The 19,070-nt window shown below is 43.1% G+C and overlaps 1 protein-coding gene across 4 annotated transcripts in view; it reads right to left on the bottom strand.

Moving 5' to 3' along the window:
* FBXL13 (F-box and leucine rich repeat protein 13) overlaps positions 1-19,070 on the bottom strand; it is a 150,442-nt gene that overhangs the window by 35,050 nt on the left and 96,322 nt on the right. For all 4 annotated transcript variants that reach the window (XM_069977951.1, XM_069977978.1, XM_069977968.1 and 1 more), the window contains 3 exons: positions 16,814-16,934; positions 16,579-16,741; positions 15,109-15,228 (listed from right to left, as the gene is read on the bottom strand). In XM_069977951.1, coding sequence (XP_069834052.1) covers positions 15,109-15,228; positions 16,579-16,741; positions 16,814-16,934 — 404 coding nt within the window. The remainder of the gene's footprint in view (positions 1-15,108; positions 15,229-16,578; positions 16,742-16,813; positions 16,935-19,070) is intronic.

Here is a 19,070-nt window from a genome sequence, read left to right as displayed (position 1 = left end):
AAAATCATAGCCATACAGGCTAAAAGATGACAAAGTGTTAGGAGTCAGAGAAAGGCAATTTTTAATCACATTTTAAATAATGGAAACTTTATTTTTAAAGTAATAAAATTAAAGGAACTTAAATTGGTTTGTACTGACCTGACAGTCAGGGTGGGGGGAGGGGCATTTCTATTCTTGTGGGGTTTTCTTTAATATAATTTATTCAGTATCGAATTGGTATCGAGCATTGAAAAAAAAGAGTTGGTATTGGTATCGAACTCAAAAGTCTGGTATCGTGACATCACTACTCCTCACTGGGAGGCACCCCTTGGCAACTAGGCTTTTCTTTCTCTGGAGGGATATCTGGCTATTTCTTTTCTTTTATACTCGTAACCGAGTTTCCACTGACCCTTTTTTGCATATTTAAATTTATAGGGGGCAATGTATCAGTGGAGACTCTTGAGTGAGTACTCCATTATATTTTTGTCGCTGATCTTCTGAGTTCAGTGATTGCTGTGTTTTGTTTTTCAAAATGATAAAGAAACACATTCTAGTGACTACAAAGGATTATCCAGGAACAGAACATAATAACTTTTCTGACATTTAATACAAAAGTGGTAGGTGAGGATCCTACCAATACAAAGAAGAACAGGTTCCAAGTTTCCATTTCAAGTTAAACAGCTAGGCAGTTAATCACTATAGAGGTATATTGGAACAATGGTGAAAACAACTGTGCACTCTGCATTAAAGAAATTAAAGAACATCTGTTTCATCTGTTTTAGTCTGTGTCTTTCAACTGATCATTTAAGAATGATAAAATAAATACTGTATATTGTGTAATACACGAGGCTTCTATGTATCTCAGAAATATTCTGAGCAGCAGCGACCATGTTTAGTTCAAGCACTTATAGCTTATAGGCTATTGACCCCTTTGCAGATTTTTATCTATCTATCTATCTATCTATCTATCTATCTACCTATATATCTACCTATTTATCCACATGGTATATATTAATAATATGTACAATTGCTTTTCATTAACAAATCAATTAAATCAATTAAAACTGAATGGATATGGATGAATAGATATTTGTCTTCTGCAACTGGTAAGTCTTTATACAATACAGATGGTTGTCATTGCTCTCTTGAATTGTATTCAAAGCTGACTTCTATACAATTAAAAAAAAAGATTAACAATAATTTTTATGTCCGCATAAAAAATATGCCCTCGACAATATACAAACTACTTCTCGCTGCCGTTTTCACACCAAACAATTATCACTTAAATTTGAACAATATATTTAATAAAATACTTACAGTGCAATAAAGTATGTATGCAAAGGTGTCCACAGCCTTTACATAGAAACATAAAAGACTGTCAGCAGAAAAAGACTACTTTTCTATATAGTCTGACCTTATAAATGTATTAATTAATCTATTTTTCCTTATGACAGATATGTTTTTAGCCCAGTCAAATGTATATTCATTACTGTGATTTACCAACCACATCTACTTGAATTTTGTTCCAAGCATCTACTACTATTTCCAATGAAAAAATACTTTTCATATTGCTCCTGATCTTTCCTCCCAACCAATCTAAAGGTCCCTATACAATTTGAATAAGTGACGGCCAAACAATCCGTTATCTCTTTGGCCTTGGCCTTATCTGTCTCACTCACCACCCGTCCTTCCCACACACAAGAATGATTGGCACCTCCTTTCTCGTTTCCCTTCCTTTGTTCCTCCTTCTCCCCCTCCCTCTCCCTTCTGGTATTACCCTCTCCCCCTTTGCCCTCCCCCTTCACCTCAACCCCACCCCCTTTATTCTGGTTGCAGGTTTTTACCTAATTTTTCAGTGCCAACAAGATGTTTGTTTGTTTACCATTCTGGGGCTCTGTACGTAGTCACCTGCATAAAGAAACCAGGGGTTCGAAAAATTGTATGATGTTTCATGATGTTGGGACTAAGGGAAGTCTGTTCTCACCTCCCCAATGTCTTTAATTAAATCTCTGGTGGCCGTTGCCACGTGAACAAATGGGCGTGGTTAGGATGACTGGAGACATAGCGAGAGTTCTTGGTCTGTCTCCAGTCACTCCCTAACTAGAGGTTTAACTGTGCGATTTAGGCACGGTTGTATTGCTCTAACTTCTTACCTCTGTCCTTAGAGGACTGAGGTGGACAGTTCTTCTTTGGTTCTGTCCTGTTTCTAGAGTTGGCGTTTGCCTGTTCAAACCGTCTCTTTTTGCAAATTCTCATTTTCCTCTCTCTCCTTTCCTTCTCTTTTCCATTCTCATTTTCTCCCCTGTCAGAAGGCATCCAGCCTAGATGGCATCTTTAAAGTTTACTACTCTGAATATCCAGGACTTTAATAAGCCAGGGAGGCGTTCCCAGTTGCTTTACTGCATAAACAAACAAAGAATGCATGTCCTCTTGTTGCAAGAGACCCATTTCAGAACAGGGCATGTTCCCACCATGCCCACTAGATAATACACGCAATGACATCATAGCACTAACCCTGATGCTAAAACAAAGGATGTTAGCATTGCCATTCACAAGTCTTTGCCCCTAACGGTGCTTGATACGTGATTAGTGGACCCTGGGGGTCGTTATCTGTTTTTAAAAACTAAAATTGCTGAATGTATTTACACTATAGCTAACTTTTACTTTCCTAAACGTAACCAGGCACAGGCGGGCCGTCTTTATCTACATGCTCTACAGGACTTCGCGGAGGGACTCCTGGTCACCGCTGGGGACTTCAATCTAGTTCTAGACAAAGCAGTGGACTCCTCATCAGGCAGTTCATCTCTCTCCCCTTCACAATCTCGTTCCCTTAAAAAGCTTCTCTTTGACAGCAGATTGGTGGACGTGTGGAGGGTCCTCCTACCCGGGGTAAGAGACTACACTTTTTATTCTTCGGTCCACAACTCATATAGCAGAATCGATCTCATTTTGACTGATCATCACTTGCTCTCCTGGCACCCCCGGGCAAATATAGACCCCATGACATTGGCCAATTACGCCCCGGTTACTTTGACACTGACGCTCTCCAACTCTGTGCCCCGCGAGTGGAGCTGGAGGCTAAACCCCAATCTCCTGCGGAACATGGCCTGTTAGGCTGATATTAAACAACCCATCACGCATTTTCTGGCTGACCACTCTGCGGACAATACTCCTTTGCCCATGCAGTGGGAAGCGTTGAAGTGCATGCTTAAAGGGGTCTTGATACGACATGGGTCCCGCTTAACCCCTTAGGGACCAAGTCTATTTGGACCTTAATGACCAGGCTCCTTTTTCAAAATCTGAACTGTCTCACTTTATGCCCTTATAGCTCAGTGATGCTTTAACGTATGCTAGCGATTCTGAGATTGTTTTTTCATAACATATGGTACTTTATGTTAGTGGCAAAATTTGGTCACCGTCTTGTGTGTTTTTTGTGAAAAACATCAAAATATCATAAAAAATTTGAAAAATTTGCACTTTACGAACTTTGAAATTCTTTCCTACTAAAAAAAGAAAGTCATATCACATAAATTAGTTAGTAAGTTACATTATCAATATGTCTTCTTTATTCTGGCTTCATTTCGTAAACATATTTCACTTTTTTAGGGTGTTACGGGGCTTAGAAGCGTATGAGCAAAATATGACATTTTCATAAAATTTCCAAAACTGATTTTTTTTAGGGTCAAGTTCTTTTTTTAAGTTGATTTAGGAGGCTTGTATACTGAAAACCCCCATAAGTGACCCTATTCTGGAAACTAGACACCTTAAAGAATTAATCTAGGGGTATAATGAGCATTTTAATCCTACAAGGGCTGGAGGAAAGTATTCTCAATTAGGCCGAAAAAAAATGGAAAATAGAAATTTTCCAATAATATATTTGTTAAGATTAAAGTATCTCATTTTCATAATAAACATGAGAGAAAATGCACCACAAATTTTGTAATGCAGGTTCTCCTGAGTACAATGGTACCCCATATGTGGGCGTAAACCACTGTATGGGCACACAGCAGGGCTCAGAAGGGAAGGATCGCCAATTAGCATTTCCAGCTCAGATTTTGCTGAAGAAGTTTCTGAGCGCCAGGTGCGTTTGCAGAGCCCCTATAGTGTCAGCAGAATAACCCCCCCCCCCCCCCAAAAAAAGTCACCCCATTTTGGCAAGTACACCCCTCAAAGAATACATCTTGGGGTGTGGTGACCATTTTGACCCCACAGGTATTAGAGGAAAGTATTCAAAAGAAGACAGTAAAAATGAAAAAATATAATTTTTCCAATAATATGTTTGTTTAGTTTGAAATTTCTCAATTTCACGAGGAACAGGGTAGAAAACTCACGCCAATATATGTAACGCAGGTTCTCCTGAGTATAACGGTACCCCATACGTGGGCGTAAACCCCTGTATGGGCACACAGCAGGGCTCAGAAGGAAGGGAGCGCCAATTAGCATTTTCAGTGCAGATTTTTCTGACGAAGTTTCTGAGCGCCAGGTGCGTTTACAGTGCCCCTGTAGTGCCAGCAGAATAAAACCCTCCCAAAAGTCACCCCATTTAGGAAAGTACACCCCTCAAAGAATTCATGTTGGGGTGTGGTGACCATTTTGACCCCACAGGTATTAGAGGAAAGTATTCAAAAGAAGACAGTAAAAATTAAAAAAATAGAATTTTTCCAATAATATGTTGATTTAGTTTGAAATTTCTCAATTTCACAAGGAAGAGGGGAGAAAACTCACCCCAATATATGTAACGCGGGTTCTCATGAGTAGAACGGTACCCCATATGTGGGCGTAAACCACTGTATGGGCACACAGCGGGCCTCAGAAGCAAAGGAGCGCCAATTAGCATTTTCAGTGCATGATTTTTCTGAAGAAGTTTCTGAGCACCAGGTGCATTTGCAGTGCCCCTGTAATGTCTGCAGAATAAACCCCCCCCAAAAGTCACCCCATTTAGGAAAGTGCACCCCTCAAAGAATTCATCTTGGGGTGTGGTGAGCATTTTGACCCCACAGGTATTGGAGGAAAGTATTCAAAACTAGACAGTAAAAAAGAAAAAAATTGAATTTTTCCAATAACATGTTTGTTTAGTTTGACATTTTTCAATTTCACTAGGAACAGGGGAGAAAAAGCACCCCAACATTTGTAATGGAGTTTATCCTGAGTACAATGGTACCCCATATGTGGGCATAAACCACTGTATGGGCACACAGCAAGGCTCAGAAGGGAAGGAGTGTCATTTTAGTTACAGGCAATATGTGAGTGTTTACTGGCTATCTGGAGTGGTAATGGACAATCTCGGGGTGTCCTCCGCTCCGGGCAGTTACAGGAGGGTGTCAGCGGTCACACTGACCGCTGATCCCCCGCTCTGCAGCCGCCGGGCGGCTATCTGTTCCGATGCGTACGCCGTTAAAAGGCGTACGCATCGGAATAAAGCCCATTAGTGGCCGCCGTGAAAAGGCAGCACGGCGGTCACTAAGGGGTTAAAAAGAGCAAACATCTTCAAGCTCTCACAACTGCTTACTGACATTCATTCTACAGAGATATCCCATAAACGATTGTCTGATCTGATGATGCTGGCTTCTCTCGTTGGGCTAAGGGGTCAATTACAAACACTCCTTGATCAAAAATATGCTAGGATCAAAAAAAGAACCAAATGGTTCTTCTATAAATTCTCTAACAAACCTGGTGCCCCCTGTCGCCGATGCTCTATGCCTTAGTGATGGAGCACCTAGCGGTAGCTCTACGTGCCTCCCCAGATATATCGGGTCTTAATCTCGGGTGTTCCCACTATAAAATTGCACTTTATGCAGATGACCTCATGCTTTATGTAACCAACCCTAGGGTTTCCTTTCCCGCTATCCTTAAAGAGTTTGAACGGTATGGCTAGGTGAGCAATTTTAAAGCTAACTATAGTAAGATCAAAGTGCTAAATATATCTCCTCTGTCCACCCTGGTCTCGCAATTAAAGGCCTTTTCCTTTTGGTGGCAATCTCCAGCTATCAAGTACTTGGGAGTGTGGATCTCGGCTGAGTTTTCCACATTGTTTTCCCTGAATTACTCCACCTTATTAGGCCACACAAAAACAGATCTTAGCACGTACAACAGATTGCTCCTTTCCTGGTTTGGCAGAATACATGCCATCAAAATGGATGTTCTGGGACTTCCGGTTCCAGCGCGGGCATGTGAGCATCGGAGCACAGGAGCTCCCGCACCCGCCGCCCCGTACCGCAATAACCGTCCCGACGGGACGACCGACCGGCAGCCATTCAACCTCCAGGCGGTCCCGACAACCCCCGCAAATGGACAAGTTTGTCCAAAAGGGCACCCCTCGGCTGCTGTCTGCAGCAGGCGGGCAGGTTGACATGCCGGGCGCTGCAGCTAACATGGCGCCCGGCGATCCTGCACAGGACCTGTCAGCCTCACAGGTACCAGCCACACAGCTCTCCCCACCTAACAGCAGCAATGACAGTGTCTCTCTCTCCCAAAATGGAGGGCTGTCCCAATTTACCCAGGACATGCTCCCCATGTCCCAGGCAGGGACCTTTGACCATAAGCAGCTGGCCTTAGAGGTGGCAAGGTTAATGGCCCCAGAGATACAGAGGACAGTGGAGACTGCCATTAAGGCCACTTTACATCACCTCCGATCTGAAGTGACTGATCATGCAGCCCGCATAACTGAGCTGGAAAAGAGAGTCTCTACAGTGGAGGATGAAAATAAAGGTGTAACTGACTGACTACTTGTCCTAGAGAGTGAAATGGCTAAGACCGGAGATAAAATGGAGGACTTAGAGAACCGGTCCCGCCGGAACAACCTGAGGCTAGTGGGGGTCAGCGGGAAAGTGACTCCAACGGAGCTCCAAGGCTTCTGCGAGCGTGATTTACCGAAATCGCTGGGTCTTCAACATCCATGCAAAGTGGAGCGGGCACATAGGCTGGGGGCTCCTCCTGATCAAAGGCAAGCTGCGCAGAGGCCATCTGATAACAACGCACGCAGACCGAGGCAAGTGATCTTCAAGCTACTGGACTTCAATGATAAAACTGAGCTGTTACGTGCCTTTCGCAAACGTCGCGACCCACTCACATTTCACTGCATGCGTATTCTCCTGTTTGAGGATTTCTCTGTGGAGGTCACTAAACGCCGGAGAGCGTTTAGCGCCATTTGCTCACATCTGTACAAAACCAACAAGAGGTTCCAGCTGCAGTACCCGGCCACACTAAGGGTCTTCCACAATGATGGCTCTACCTCAACCTATGTGTCCCCAGAGGAAGCAAGCTCAGCCTTGAACATTGATGTCTCCTCGACAAGTTCTTCTCAGCGCCATGACCGCCACCGCTCCTCCTCTCCCATGGAAGCACGGGCCTCCTCACCGGCCGGGGGCAGACCTGGTCGCTCCAAGACCCGCTTGGATCGCAAGAAGCGTAGGCGATCCTTGGCTCGTTGCTCTGATAATGAGCGGTCACCATCACCGGACTGAGCATCTCCTGCGTAATGTACGGTTCCTTTATTCATGGTTGTTCTCACTCCCACCTCAACTATTCCAGTTTGTGGAGTTACTACACCTTATGCAGCTATTATAGTTCCTGTTTAAAAATGTGTTCTTTTGGCCCAAACAGGCAGGATCGTATTAGCACTGCCCTATATCACAGGATGTGACTTTGCAGAGCCGGGCATGTCCACTATTGCATATCCTGTTGGGCGGGTATTTACAACATCATATTTGACTAATTCTGTCTATCCGTGACTGCCTACTGTTCGCTTACAAGGGGGATGGCGGGTTGGCTCTCCTGTGTCGCATGTCTGAAAAAAGGAAGGCCTCCGCCCTATTGTAAAGTGTTATATTTTTACCAGTCTTGACACTTTACCAGGGATTGTTGTTCAACCCAATTCTCTCTCTGAATAGTTTTCTGATGCTTCTATTGAAATGTATGTTACTGGTTATAGTTTATACTGCTAGCAAATTCCTCGTAACCCAAATGGTACCGGTTGCACTTATCATTACCGTATCTTATGTAGCTGTATTGTCTCCAGGGGATGTGCTCAGCCCGTTGTTCTTCAGCTATGCCCACTACACATTTATAGGCCCACTACGATCACCAGGCAATGGCTGACTCTATCACTATTGTGACCTGGAATGTCAAGGGTCTGCGTTCGCCGCAGAAGAGGGTCAAGATACTCCGGCATTTAAAACGCCTGAAACCCGATATAGTACTCTTGCAAGAGACTCACCTAACCACTGATGATTATTTTAGGCTGCGAAAGCAATGGGTTGGGCACATCTTCGGATCCTCAGCAGTTGAGGGCAAAGCCGGGGTTGTTACACTTATCAACAGATCCTTCTCCTTCGCATTACTATCCCACTTCTGCGACCAGGAGGGGAGACTGTCTCACTTAGTGTTGGAACACAATGGGGAGTCATACAGTATATATAATGCTTGTATAATGCTATATAATGGTCATCTGTGACCATGCGCCAGTTGCCATCACATTCCACACCTCGGCCCCAAAAGCTAATTACTTTAAATGGCAGTTCCCCACTTACCTATATACAGACAAGACATTCCAGGAGCTTCTTAGGGGATGGTGGTTAGAGTTTGCCTCAGACAACGCCGCTCATAGAGGGGACTTACCCATTTATTGGGAGACATCGAAAGCCATTCTCCGGGGCAAGCTACTGGCCTATCATTCTTCGATGAAAAAGAAGGTCCATCAAGAATACATTAAAGCTTGTGCACAGCTTCGTGAAGCCTACTCTCAGTTTGTGAGATCCCCCACCCCACATGCTAAACTCCAATGGCAAAACGCACGCTCAGTGTTTGAGCTTTGGATAGATAGGAGGGAGCGCGTGTATCGTACCCATTTTGATACCGACCTGTTCAGGCAGGGCAACAAAGCTGGGAGGATGCTAGCTAGGCTGGCAAAGGGCAGGTTTCCTCCCTCACATATTTTAGCACTTAAGGACCCAGCTGGTCAAGTGCAAAAACAACCCTTGCTGATTAACTCTTTGTTAAAGGGAACCAATCACGCCGAAATTGCCCCCATTGATAAGGAAGCGTGCTGGTACATCAGCCAGCACGCTTCCCAAACATCCCCCTGTCCCCTCTGTCCCCTCTTTTGTTAGCCCGTAATCTTACTTTTGCGATGTCCCGCGCCGTATGCTAATCAGCCCTAAGTAGTCCGGGTGGGCTGAACTAGTCAAGGTGGGCTGTACTAGTCACGGGCCTGGGCGCTGTAATCACGCCCAGAGGGGCGTGATTCAAAGACCTTCGCTCCACCGACGTCATCTCTGGCCCGCGTTCACGTCGGCGGCGCGCCGCGTCTTTCGCATGCCGCGCATGCGCAGTACGGCGGGAGAAGACGCTGACGTACTGCGCGTGCGCGGCGTGCGGAAGACGTTAGCGGCGCTTGCGTTCCAACGCCGACGTCTTCCGCACGCCGCGCACGCACAGTACGTCAGCGTCTTCTCCCGCCGTACTGCGCATGCGCGGCATGCGAAAGACGCGGCGCGCCGCCGACGTGAACGCGGGCCAGAGATGACGTCGGTGGAGCGAAGGTCTTTGAATCACGCCCCTCTGGGCGTGATTACAGCGCCCAGGCCCGTGACTAGTACAGCCCACCTTGACTAGTTCAGCCCACCCGGACTACTTAGGGCTGATTAGCATACGGCGCGGGACATCGCAAAAGTAAGATTACGGGCTAACAAAAGAGGGGACAGAGGGGACAGGGGGATGTTTGGGAAGCGTGCTGGCTGATGTACCAGCACGCTTCCTTATCAATGGGGGCAATTTCGGCGTGATTGGTTCCCTTTAAGGGACTACTATGCAAATCTCTACAAAACCACTTCGGTAGATGATTCATTAGGGCCCCATTTCCTGGACAGCCTAACCCTCCCTTCCTTATCACAGGAACAAAGGGACATGTTGAATGCAGATGTTGCGGAGGAGGAAGTGCGGCCGCCATTAAGTCGTTGCACAACAGCAAATCCCCGGGTCCGGATGGTTACCCGGGGGAGTTTTATAAAATTCTCACGACACAGGTCTCTCCGGTATTGGCAGATTACTTCACTGGCATACTACACACAGGTGATATCCCGGCCTCAGCTAAGCTGGAGCACGTCAAAGTCCTCCCAAAGCCCGGGAAGGATCCCCAAGATCCAGGGTCGTATAGACCCATATCCCTTATAAATCAGGATATCAAACTCATATCTAAAATCCTGGCTGACAGGCTGGCTTGCCTGCTTCCGGAATTGGTGGGAGACCATCAGGTGGGCTTTGTGAGGACCAGATCTGCGGTAACCAACATCCGCAAGGTTATCATGGTACTAGATCGCGTCCGACATCGACCTCAGCCAGGGGAGCACCCCGCTATCCTAACATTGGATGCGGAAAAAGCATTTGATAACGTGCGATGGGACTGGCTGGGGTCGGTGTTGGACAAATTTGGTGTCACAGGGGCGTTTCGTACCTTCCTGAGTGGTTTGTACACGGATCTCACGGCACGCATTCACACTCAAGGTCTCCTGTCTACCCCCATTGCGCTGGAAAAGGGGATGAGGCAGGGTTGCCCTCTGTCTCCTCTTCTTTTCGACCTTGCTATAGAACCCCTTAACAGGCATCTGACACAATCATCCCTTTTCGAGGGGATCGGGATAGGCTCGCAAACAGTTAAGCTAACTATGTTTGCTGATGACCTCCTCCTTTTCCTTAGCAGACCCGACCAGCACCTCCCGAAGGTTCTAGACTTCCTGAGTAACTTCGGAAGCTTCTCGGGCTACAAAATTAATGTGACTAAAAGTGAAAAAGTGAAAAGTGAAAAGTGGCCAGACCGGACTGGCTTCACTGTCTAAACCACTTAAATATTAAGGTTGCTTCCTCCTCCATAACATATTTAGGGCTGAAAATAGGGAAAACTGCAGATACCCTATATGCTCTCAACTATTTACCCCTTATAAAAAAGGTTACCACAGGGCTGAAAAATTGGGAGAGCCTGCCTTTGAGCTTAGCTGGCCGGTGTCATTTAATCAAAATGATAAGCTTTGCCCGCCTGCTTTATCCGTTACAAACCCTTCCCCTTCTACTTAAACACAAAGATGTTACCACGATAAACAGGGCCTTCACTAGATTTCTTTGGAGGGGGAAGCGTCCACGGATATCACTTACAAAGCTTATGCTGAGCAAGGTGGTTGGAGGCCTAAATTTTCCCAATGTACGAGGGTACAACCTCGCCTGCCTCTTCAGGAACATACTTGATTGGGTTCATGGTTCCTCCTTTTTCTCTAATATACATCTGGAGCAAGCCTTCGCTCATCCTTGGGATGTCCGGAGTCTTCTTAACACATCCTATGCTAAATTGCCCTCCTTTGTAAAATGTTCAGCTCCTTTTCGCGACATCATCATGACGTGGAAGGAAATACGGAAGGCCTTTGGTTTTCCCTTCCTTGTATCAAACCGTATGCCCTTGATACGCCATCCGGAATTTCCATGGCTGAGGCGCGAGTCACTGCAGGGCCCAACATCAGTGGGGGATCTCATAGACTATGACCATCGTAAATGGCTTACTCCTACCGAAATTAGATCCAAATATCGCCTTCCTCCCTCCTGGTCCCTATTCCTAAGTCAGGCCCACGCCTTTTGCACTGCCAGGTTGTCTGATCTTTCCAAGGAGGCGACCACACATGCCCTTGATGGTATCATAGGGTCCACACCCCATAAGCCCTCTATCTCTTCACTATACACGGCCATCCGCAATGAAGTTCAAACTAAAAGACCTGACAAGACGTCCCTCTTTAAGACCTGGGCGACACAAGATCCTGACATCGCAGACACTATATTGGTAGGATGGGCCAAGGTTAGACAATGCATTATTAATGAGAGATGGCGGGAAACCTATTTTAAGCTGGCCCACGGGGCCCTCTACGGTTTCAACATCCTGCCGTCCCCCTCTTTTCCGGACAGAATCACTGCATGCCCCAAGTGCCAGACACCATTAACCAACCTATGGCACGGGGTGTGGAGCTGCCCATTCACCTCGCGGTTCTGGCAACAAGTGACTGACTACGTTCACACCCACTGGAAGGTCCGACTCCCACTAACCCCGCAGGTCCTCCTGTTCCATCAACCCCGCCCCCCAGATGACACTGATGGCGTTAGCTATACCCCCCAATTGATACCTGTCATACTTGTAGTAGCTCTCCGTTGTCTGCTCTTCAATTGGCTATCTTCCTCCCCTCCAGACATCCCCATGGTCATAGACCAGCTGAAGCTCTTTCTAGGCATTGATAGAGTCGACACAGAACGGCACAAAAACAAGTCTACCAAAAAGTTCTTTCAGAAATGGCGAGTCTTTATTATAACACACTATGACCAACAATCCATAGTGGACATTGTGAGGCCGTTTCGGTTCACTGTTTGGTACTGCAAAGCTGATTTGGCGGGGACCCTTGGTCCTTTGAAACTGCCACAAGTGTAGGACTCGTGTGAACCAGAATGCCCCTGTTGTTTGGTGGACTGTGTACTGTACCATCTCTTGCCTGCTGTCTTTTTACCCTGTCATGCTTTTATAAATATGTAATGATTTGTGTCTATGCACCATCGAATACTGATTAATCGCTAGCAATGTTATATTGTTATTGGTTGCGTTCTTACTGTTTTCTTTTGAAAATGCAAATAAAAACATTTAATAAAATAAAAAAATAAAAAAAATGGATGTTCTGCCACGGTTTTTATACATATTTCAGGCACTACCCATACCCGTGCCAGTTACGTTCTTCAAAGAACTTCAGACTTTGCTGAGAAAATTTGTGTGGGAATCAATAAGGCCTTGCCTTAAATACAAAACACTTACAAGACAAGTTAAGCGGCGGAGCTGGTCTCCCTGATTTCTCCCTGCATTACAAGGCCTCGGTTCTTCTGAGACTTGTGGATTGGCTTCACAACACTAAGAGCAAACAATGGGTCAGGATAGAAAGAGAGCTTTCCCTCATTGTATTGCAGTCTCTCCCATGGATTTTTCCGATTAATCGCCCACACATAGAGTCTTTTACATATTTGACTAGCCACTTGCTTAGAATGTGGGATAGGATGATTCTACAATATGATCTCTCTCATTGCCTGGTACTCCGGGCATACTTCCATTTCTTCCTCTTTCTCTTTTTTCAGCTTTCCCCTTATCTTTTTTGGTGGCCCTGATAGGGGCTCGCCAACTAGCTCTTTCCTGTGTAGTTACTATGAGGTTTTCTTCACATCAGGTTCATGCTTTATATTGCCTGTGCTGACTTACCAGTTTGCATTTTACCGAATAACTTGGGTTCATAGCTATACCTGCAGGCTACCTACGTATTCTGTGCTGCTACCTGGGAGTGGCATGGACTTCAGGGTTACGGCTCATCGACCATTGGTGGCCTGTGCCACAATTATTTCTGTTTCCACATCCCACAGCCCTCCATAACTGATGAATTCTAAGTGAAGGACATCGTTTTTAAGATTTTTAGCTTTTGGCACGGAGCATGCTGATTTGGTTATTCTTTCTATATGCTGTATACTTCTTCCCGGGGCTGTTCCCGGTGTTAGTCACCTTTCTTTGTGTACTGAAAATTCTAATAAAATTCAGATTTACAAAAAAAAAAGAATGATTGGCACGGCAAAGCATTCCTGTATTCTCTATGGGGAGGGGTAAGCTGCAGCGAGAGAGAGGTCTCGCTGCAGCTCCCAAGGTCTCGCTGCAGCTCCCAAAACAAAGAATTTGGCCGTGATTTTCCATTACACCTAACCCCTGTCACCACCAACATCATCTATCTGTGGTTGTTTAAGAGAGCCCCATACACCTTAGATTGATGTCTGAATCTGCCGCAAGCGGACATTTAGATTGTGCCCAGTTGTCTCCTGAACCTTATTTAGCCCTAACATACTTGTCCAATGCGTTTACAAGGAATTTGCCAACAAGTTTATACTGAAGGCACCTTTTTCTTTCCGTGTTATAGTTCTGGTAAAATTTATTAGCTGGGACTATTGAGTGCATGCTCTGTATTCTATGATGCTGATTCATGAGCTGTCTCCATGGATTGCCCTCCTGCCAATGGCTGACAGTCTGTCAGATGCATATTTTGTAGTCTTAGCTTATAAATCTCATTTTTACCAAAATGCTAGCATCTGAATCAAGGTCTTTGTCACTAGACAGATAGAGTAAACCTGGTGATTAATTTCCTTTAAGTCAACAAGCTCACATACATAAGCACATTCTGTTAAACCACCTTAGTAAAGTTTCCTGATAAAAAAAAGAAAAACATCTTAACGGGATGTTAAAAAATAAGATATGTAATTTAACTGAATACCGCCAGGATAATATTTCCTTAATTGTCATACACAAGGAGTTGTATCACATTAGCATGGATGGTTTCTTCCCAAAACAGTGCCACTTTGGTCCATATGCTGCATCTAGCTGTAAAGCTCAGCCACATTAACATAAGTTTTTCAAACTACAGTGGTGCCTTGGATTACGAGCATAATTCATCTGGGGGCCATGCATGTAATCCAAATCCACTCTTAAACCAAAGCAAATTTTCCCGTAAGAAATCACTGATATGCAGACAATTGGTTCCACACCCCAAAAATAATGATTTATTATTCTGAATAACATGTAAAACAGATGAAACAAACATACAGAAACAGCAGAATCTGTAATATTATAAGTTACTGTACAGTAATGGAGAGGATGGGAAACACAAGGGCGGACAGAGACTGCAAGGAGTATGAAGAAATGAGCAGGGCAGATGTGGGCACATACATGCAGCACTCTCTGTCCGGGGAGAGAGGGGTTACAGCTATGGAGAGATTACCTCCACAGTCCTGACCCCTGATCTAAGCCCCAGCCTGAAGTAGATGTGCCATGATTTGGAAGGTGAGGGAGACTCCCTGGGTCAGAGTACAGGGCTGTAGACCAAGCTATGCAGACTATGCCCCTCCTCCACTCGCGCTCCCACCCCAGTACAGGGAGCTCTTAAACCAAAGCAATGCTCTTAAACCAAGTCACAATTTTGAAAAACTGTGAGCTCTTAAACCAAAACGCTCTTAAACCAAGTTACTCTTAAACCAAGGTACCACTGTATTTGAAAGAAAAACCTAAAAGAGTATTTTACCATTTCTTACTTTTGTGCTATTCTCAGAAGCGATAAGTCACTGACACGTAGACAGTTTGTTAGATTTAATTCTCTTATTTTGTTTCCAGAAGGTCCTTCTACAACTTGTCGTACCCCTGGGTCACTGATTCTGGAAGGGAAAATGTATGTTTTAGATTAAATTAGGAAAATAACTTAAAAACATAATAAGTCCTATTTCTAGCATTTTTGTGAAAGTGAAAAGTGATATCATTGCTTATAGCTTTGGCTTTCCAGACATGATGGGAATTGTAGTTTTGCAATAGCTGGTGGGCTGAAGGTTCCCCATCCATGGTTTATAGTTTTCAAGCTTGAATCTCAGACCTGTTAATAATATACACATCCAGTGCACACAAGAATAAGGGTGATGCAGTATAGCAACTAACGAAGACAGATCAAATATACATGCTGATTAATAATAATAATAATAATAATAATAATAATAATTAAATTAATTACAAAGTGAGGTAATCTGAGCCATATGTTTGGTGTACATATCAAGAAATATATATATACTGAAAATGTAATGCGAATGGAGCCTTACACTTTTAGCGAAGGCCTCTTTTTTACCTGTAATCACTATTCTTTAATTTTGTCTTACTGGGCACAATCACAAAAGTCTATAAGCACAGCATTTTTGAAATATATATATATATATATATACACACGTTTTTCCAGGCTTAGACAGACACGGCCACTTTCAGAATCAGCACCATTCCTGTCCCCAGTTCTGGTATTGTTTTGCAGCTCAGTGTAATTGAAGTGAATGGAGCTGAATTGTTTAGGCTATATTCACACACCATAAATTAAATAAAACTTTTCAGGTAAAAATACAGCTGTATTTTTAATATAATAATGCGCTCAATCAATTAAAATCAATAGGAAATTGGTCGACAGTGCCCATACCGTATAGAATAGCCTCCATATTTGAATATGACCATCAATGTAATGAACATGCTCATTATTTATGACCTCCTTTTACAAAATACAGACTTTTTTTTTCATTTGTTTTCACATTGTTTTATTTTCACTCCAAATTACAGTTGTATTTAGCTTTTATTTTACTGTGTATGAACCTAGCCTAATACCATACATACATACAACAGGGGTGGTATTGTTTTAGCAAAAAAAGTATCTGTGTCTTTTCTAATCCAGGATAAATCTATTAAGAACAAAGCATGCATAAAAAGTATTTAATGATCTTTGAAAAATGTTAGGACAATTGTGTTGTCTTGCAAAGTTAATACGATGGTATAGATGGGGTTAGCCACTTTATTCTAATATTTTTCATAGTGCTGTATTAAAAATGTCTGCCAGAGAGGTACCTTGTTATATGGAGACAGGTTGTCTCTTTAGGATAACATTTGTAGGAGCTGTAGGTCAGTTACATTTAGGGATGCCAACCATTAGCCCTAATAATTGGTAAGTGAATGATAAACTAGACTTTGGTGTATGTATTTACCTGATGCAGTCTGCTACATTCAGCAGTGTTATATTCTTCAGTGATGCAATATTCTTAAGACTGATATCAGTAATTTTTTGGCAATCTGCAATGTAAATATGGCTCAGGTAGGGACTGGATTTGCTGATCACTTTGATGCTGCCATCAGTAATCCGACTGTTGCCTGTTAAAGAATAGTGTAATATTGGTGAAAATATTAAGGTGAAAGTTGTTAAACAAATGGGGAGGGTCCTACCTTCAATTCGGATCTTTTCAAGCTTCCGTCCTTGCGCCAGGATTTTGAATGCTGAATCAGAAAGATGTGGTGATCCCAGCAGAGATACAGACACAATGTTCTGGCACTTCTCAAGCAAAGTCTACAAATAAAAAATCAAACAGGAAATGTTTGAAGGAGAAGTAGTGAAGAAGCTCAATGTAAGGCTATGTTCACACGTTTTTTCAGCACCGTGTAAAATGACGTCCGTCATTTAGATGTGAGTCTAAAATAACGGACGTCATTTAGCTGTCTGGCCTCCCCTTAGTGCAATGACGGCAATGTGGCCAAATTGAAAAGTCCAGTGAATTTAATAGTAAAAACTGAGAAAGAACGGTGACAAAAGAAAAGCTGTGTGTGAACAACTAATAAAAAACGTCCACTGTTTGCAAAAGACTTCTGAAAATAATTGTCATGATCATTATTTTGACGTCCGCGGTGATAACGCCCATTATTCAATACATTGTGCGCATTGGACATCTGCCTTTCTATTAATTTCAGTGCATTGCCATTGCAGTCAGTTAATTTTCTCTATTTTTGACGTTGTGTGAACATAGCCTTAATGTTTAAATTAACAACATACTGTACTGGATACATACCATGAGTTTGTAAAAAAATAAAAAAAGGAATTAACTAAATTGTTACTGCTGCATCTGCTACTCAGGATAATTGACCTCAATGTTTTTATATTTTATATTGAAATAATGATGCACTGTAAACAGTGGTGATATGGTATTAACATGTATTATACTGAGTACTGTGACTTTGTGGACAAGCTTCATACATAGATAACTACATACAAGACTTCTCCTTAGAATAAAGATGAACATACAAACGTGTTTATTACAAAACACAAGGTCCCTGTAGTCATTTATTGCATGTCCACAGTTCTTAAGTGCTGGGTTCACACTACGTATATTTGAGGCTGTATTTGGTCCTCATGTCAGGTCCTCATAGCAACCAAAACCAGGAGTGGATTGAAAACACAGAAAGGATCTGTTCACATAATGTTGTAATTGAGTGGATGGCCGCCATATAACGGTAAATAACTTCCATTATTTCAATACAACAGCCGTTGTTTTAAAATAACAGCACATATTTGCCATTAAATGACGGCCATCCACTCAATTACAACATTATGTGAACAGAGCCTTTCTGTGTTTTCAATCCACTCCTTGTTTTGGTTGCTATACAGCCTCAAAAATACAGCCTCAAATATACGTAGTGTGAACCCAGCTCTAGACTGCACTTTTTTGTCCCATACAGTTTAGATACATGAAACTCATTATCCTTACTGGGCAACAACATAAAAGCTTTATAGAAGATATATTAAAGAGTACTTGTCATTTAAAATATTTTTGCAGAAATTAATAGAACAAGCGATTTTTAGAAACTCTGTATTAGGTTTTATTAGGCAAAAATGCCTCTATACTCAAAAAGCTGTTTCACAGCCCCCCGCATCACTTCCTGTCTGTTCATTATCAGGCAAAGTTGTCTACATTACACAGGATTAAAGTGAAGACGGATTTTCCGAGTTTCTTAGATTTTAAGATTTTAAGTACTGATATTTATTGATACTTATTGATTTCTAAAAAGTGACATTTAAATGACAGGTACACTTTAAGCTTTTATTTATGCCACTATGCATAGGAATGACTAAAGGCTACTGAAAATCTGAACAATCCTACTGTGCACTTAGGAAATATGTAAACCCTTTTCTTAATTCATTGTTTTACACAAAGGCGCATTCCAGGAATCATGCCATAATTCATCTGCTTGGCACTGGAAATAGTCTTCATATCAGTTCTATCCGTATTTCGAGCTGCTTTTAAACAATCACGATAACTTATTAAGCACTATTAAACAGAAGAGCCTTTGCTGTTTCCAGGCCAATAGGGTAGGTGTATGAATATGATCTTGGTAAACGTTTCCTATCCACTAACATTAAAGGGGTGCTCAAATATCAAGTTAAAAAATAAACATGCTACAGAAGCATTTAGCATTGCTTGCCCATCCAAAACCGTTCCAAAACCACCAATGAATCCACTTGTTTTGGGTGATCTTAGTTCTATACTTGTTGTTTGATCAGTTTCTCAGTACTACAATTTAAAGGATGCCTTGCTTTCTGCTCTCTTATATAGCCCTGCCACCCTGCCAGCCCTTCCACCCAGACCTGTTGCAGAACATTGCTAATTATTTTATCCCACTATAAGTTGGACAATAACCTTTATTTGTACAA

Source organism: Dendropsophus ebraccatus, chromosome 1, assembly GCF_027789765.1.
Source record: "Dendropsophus ebraccatus isolate aDenEbr1 chromosome 1, aDenEbr1.pat, whole genome shotgun sequence".
Classification (NCBI taxonomy): domain Eukaryota; kingdom Metazoa; phylum Chordata; class Amphibia; order Anura; family Hylidae; genus Dendropsophus; species Dendropsophus ebraccatus.
Note: the sequence above shows the minus strand (reverse complement) of the source record. Positions and strands in the feature narration are given on the sequence as shown.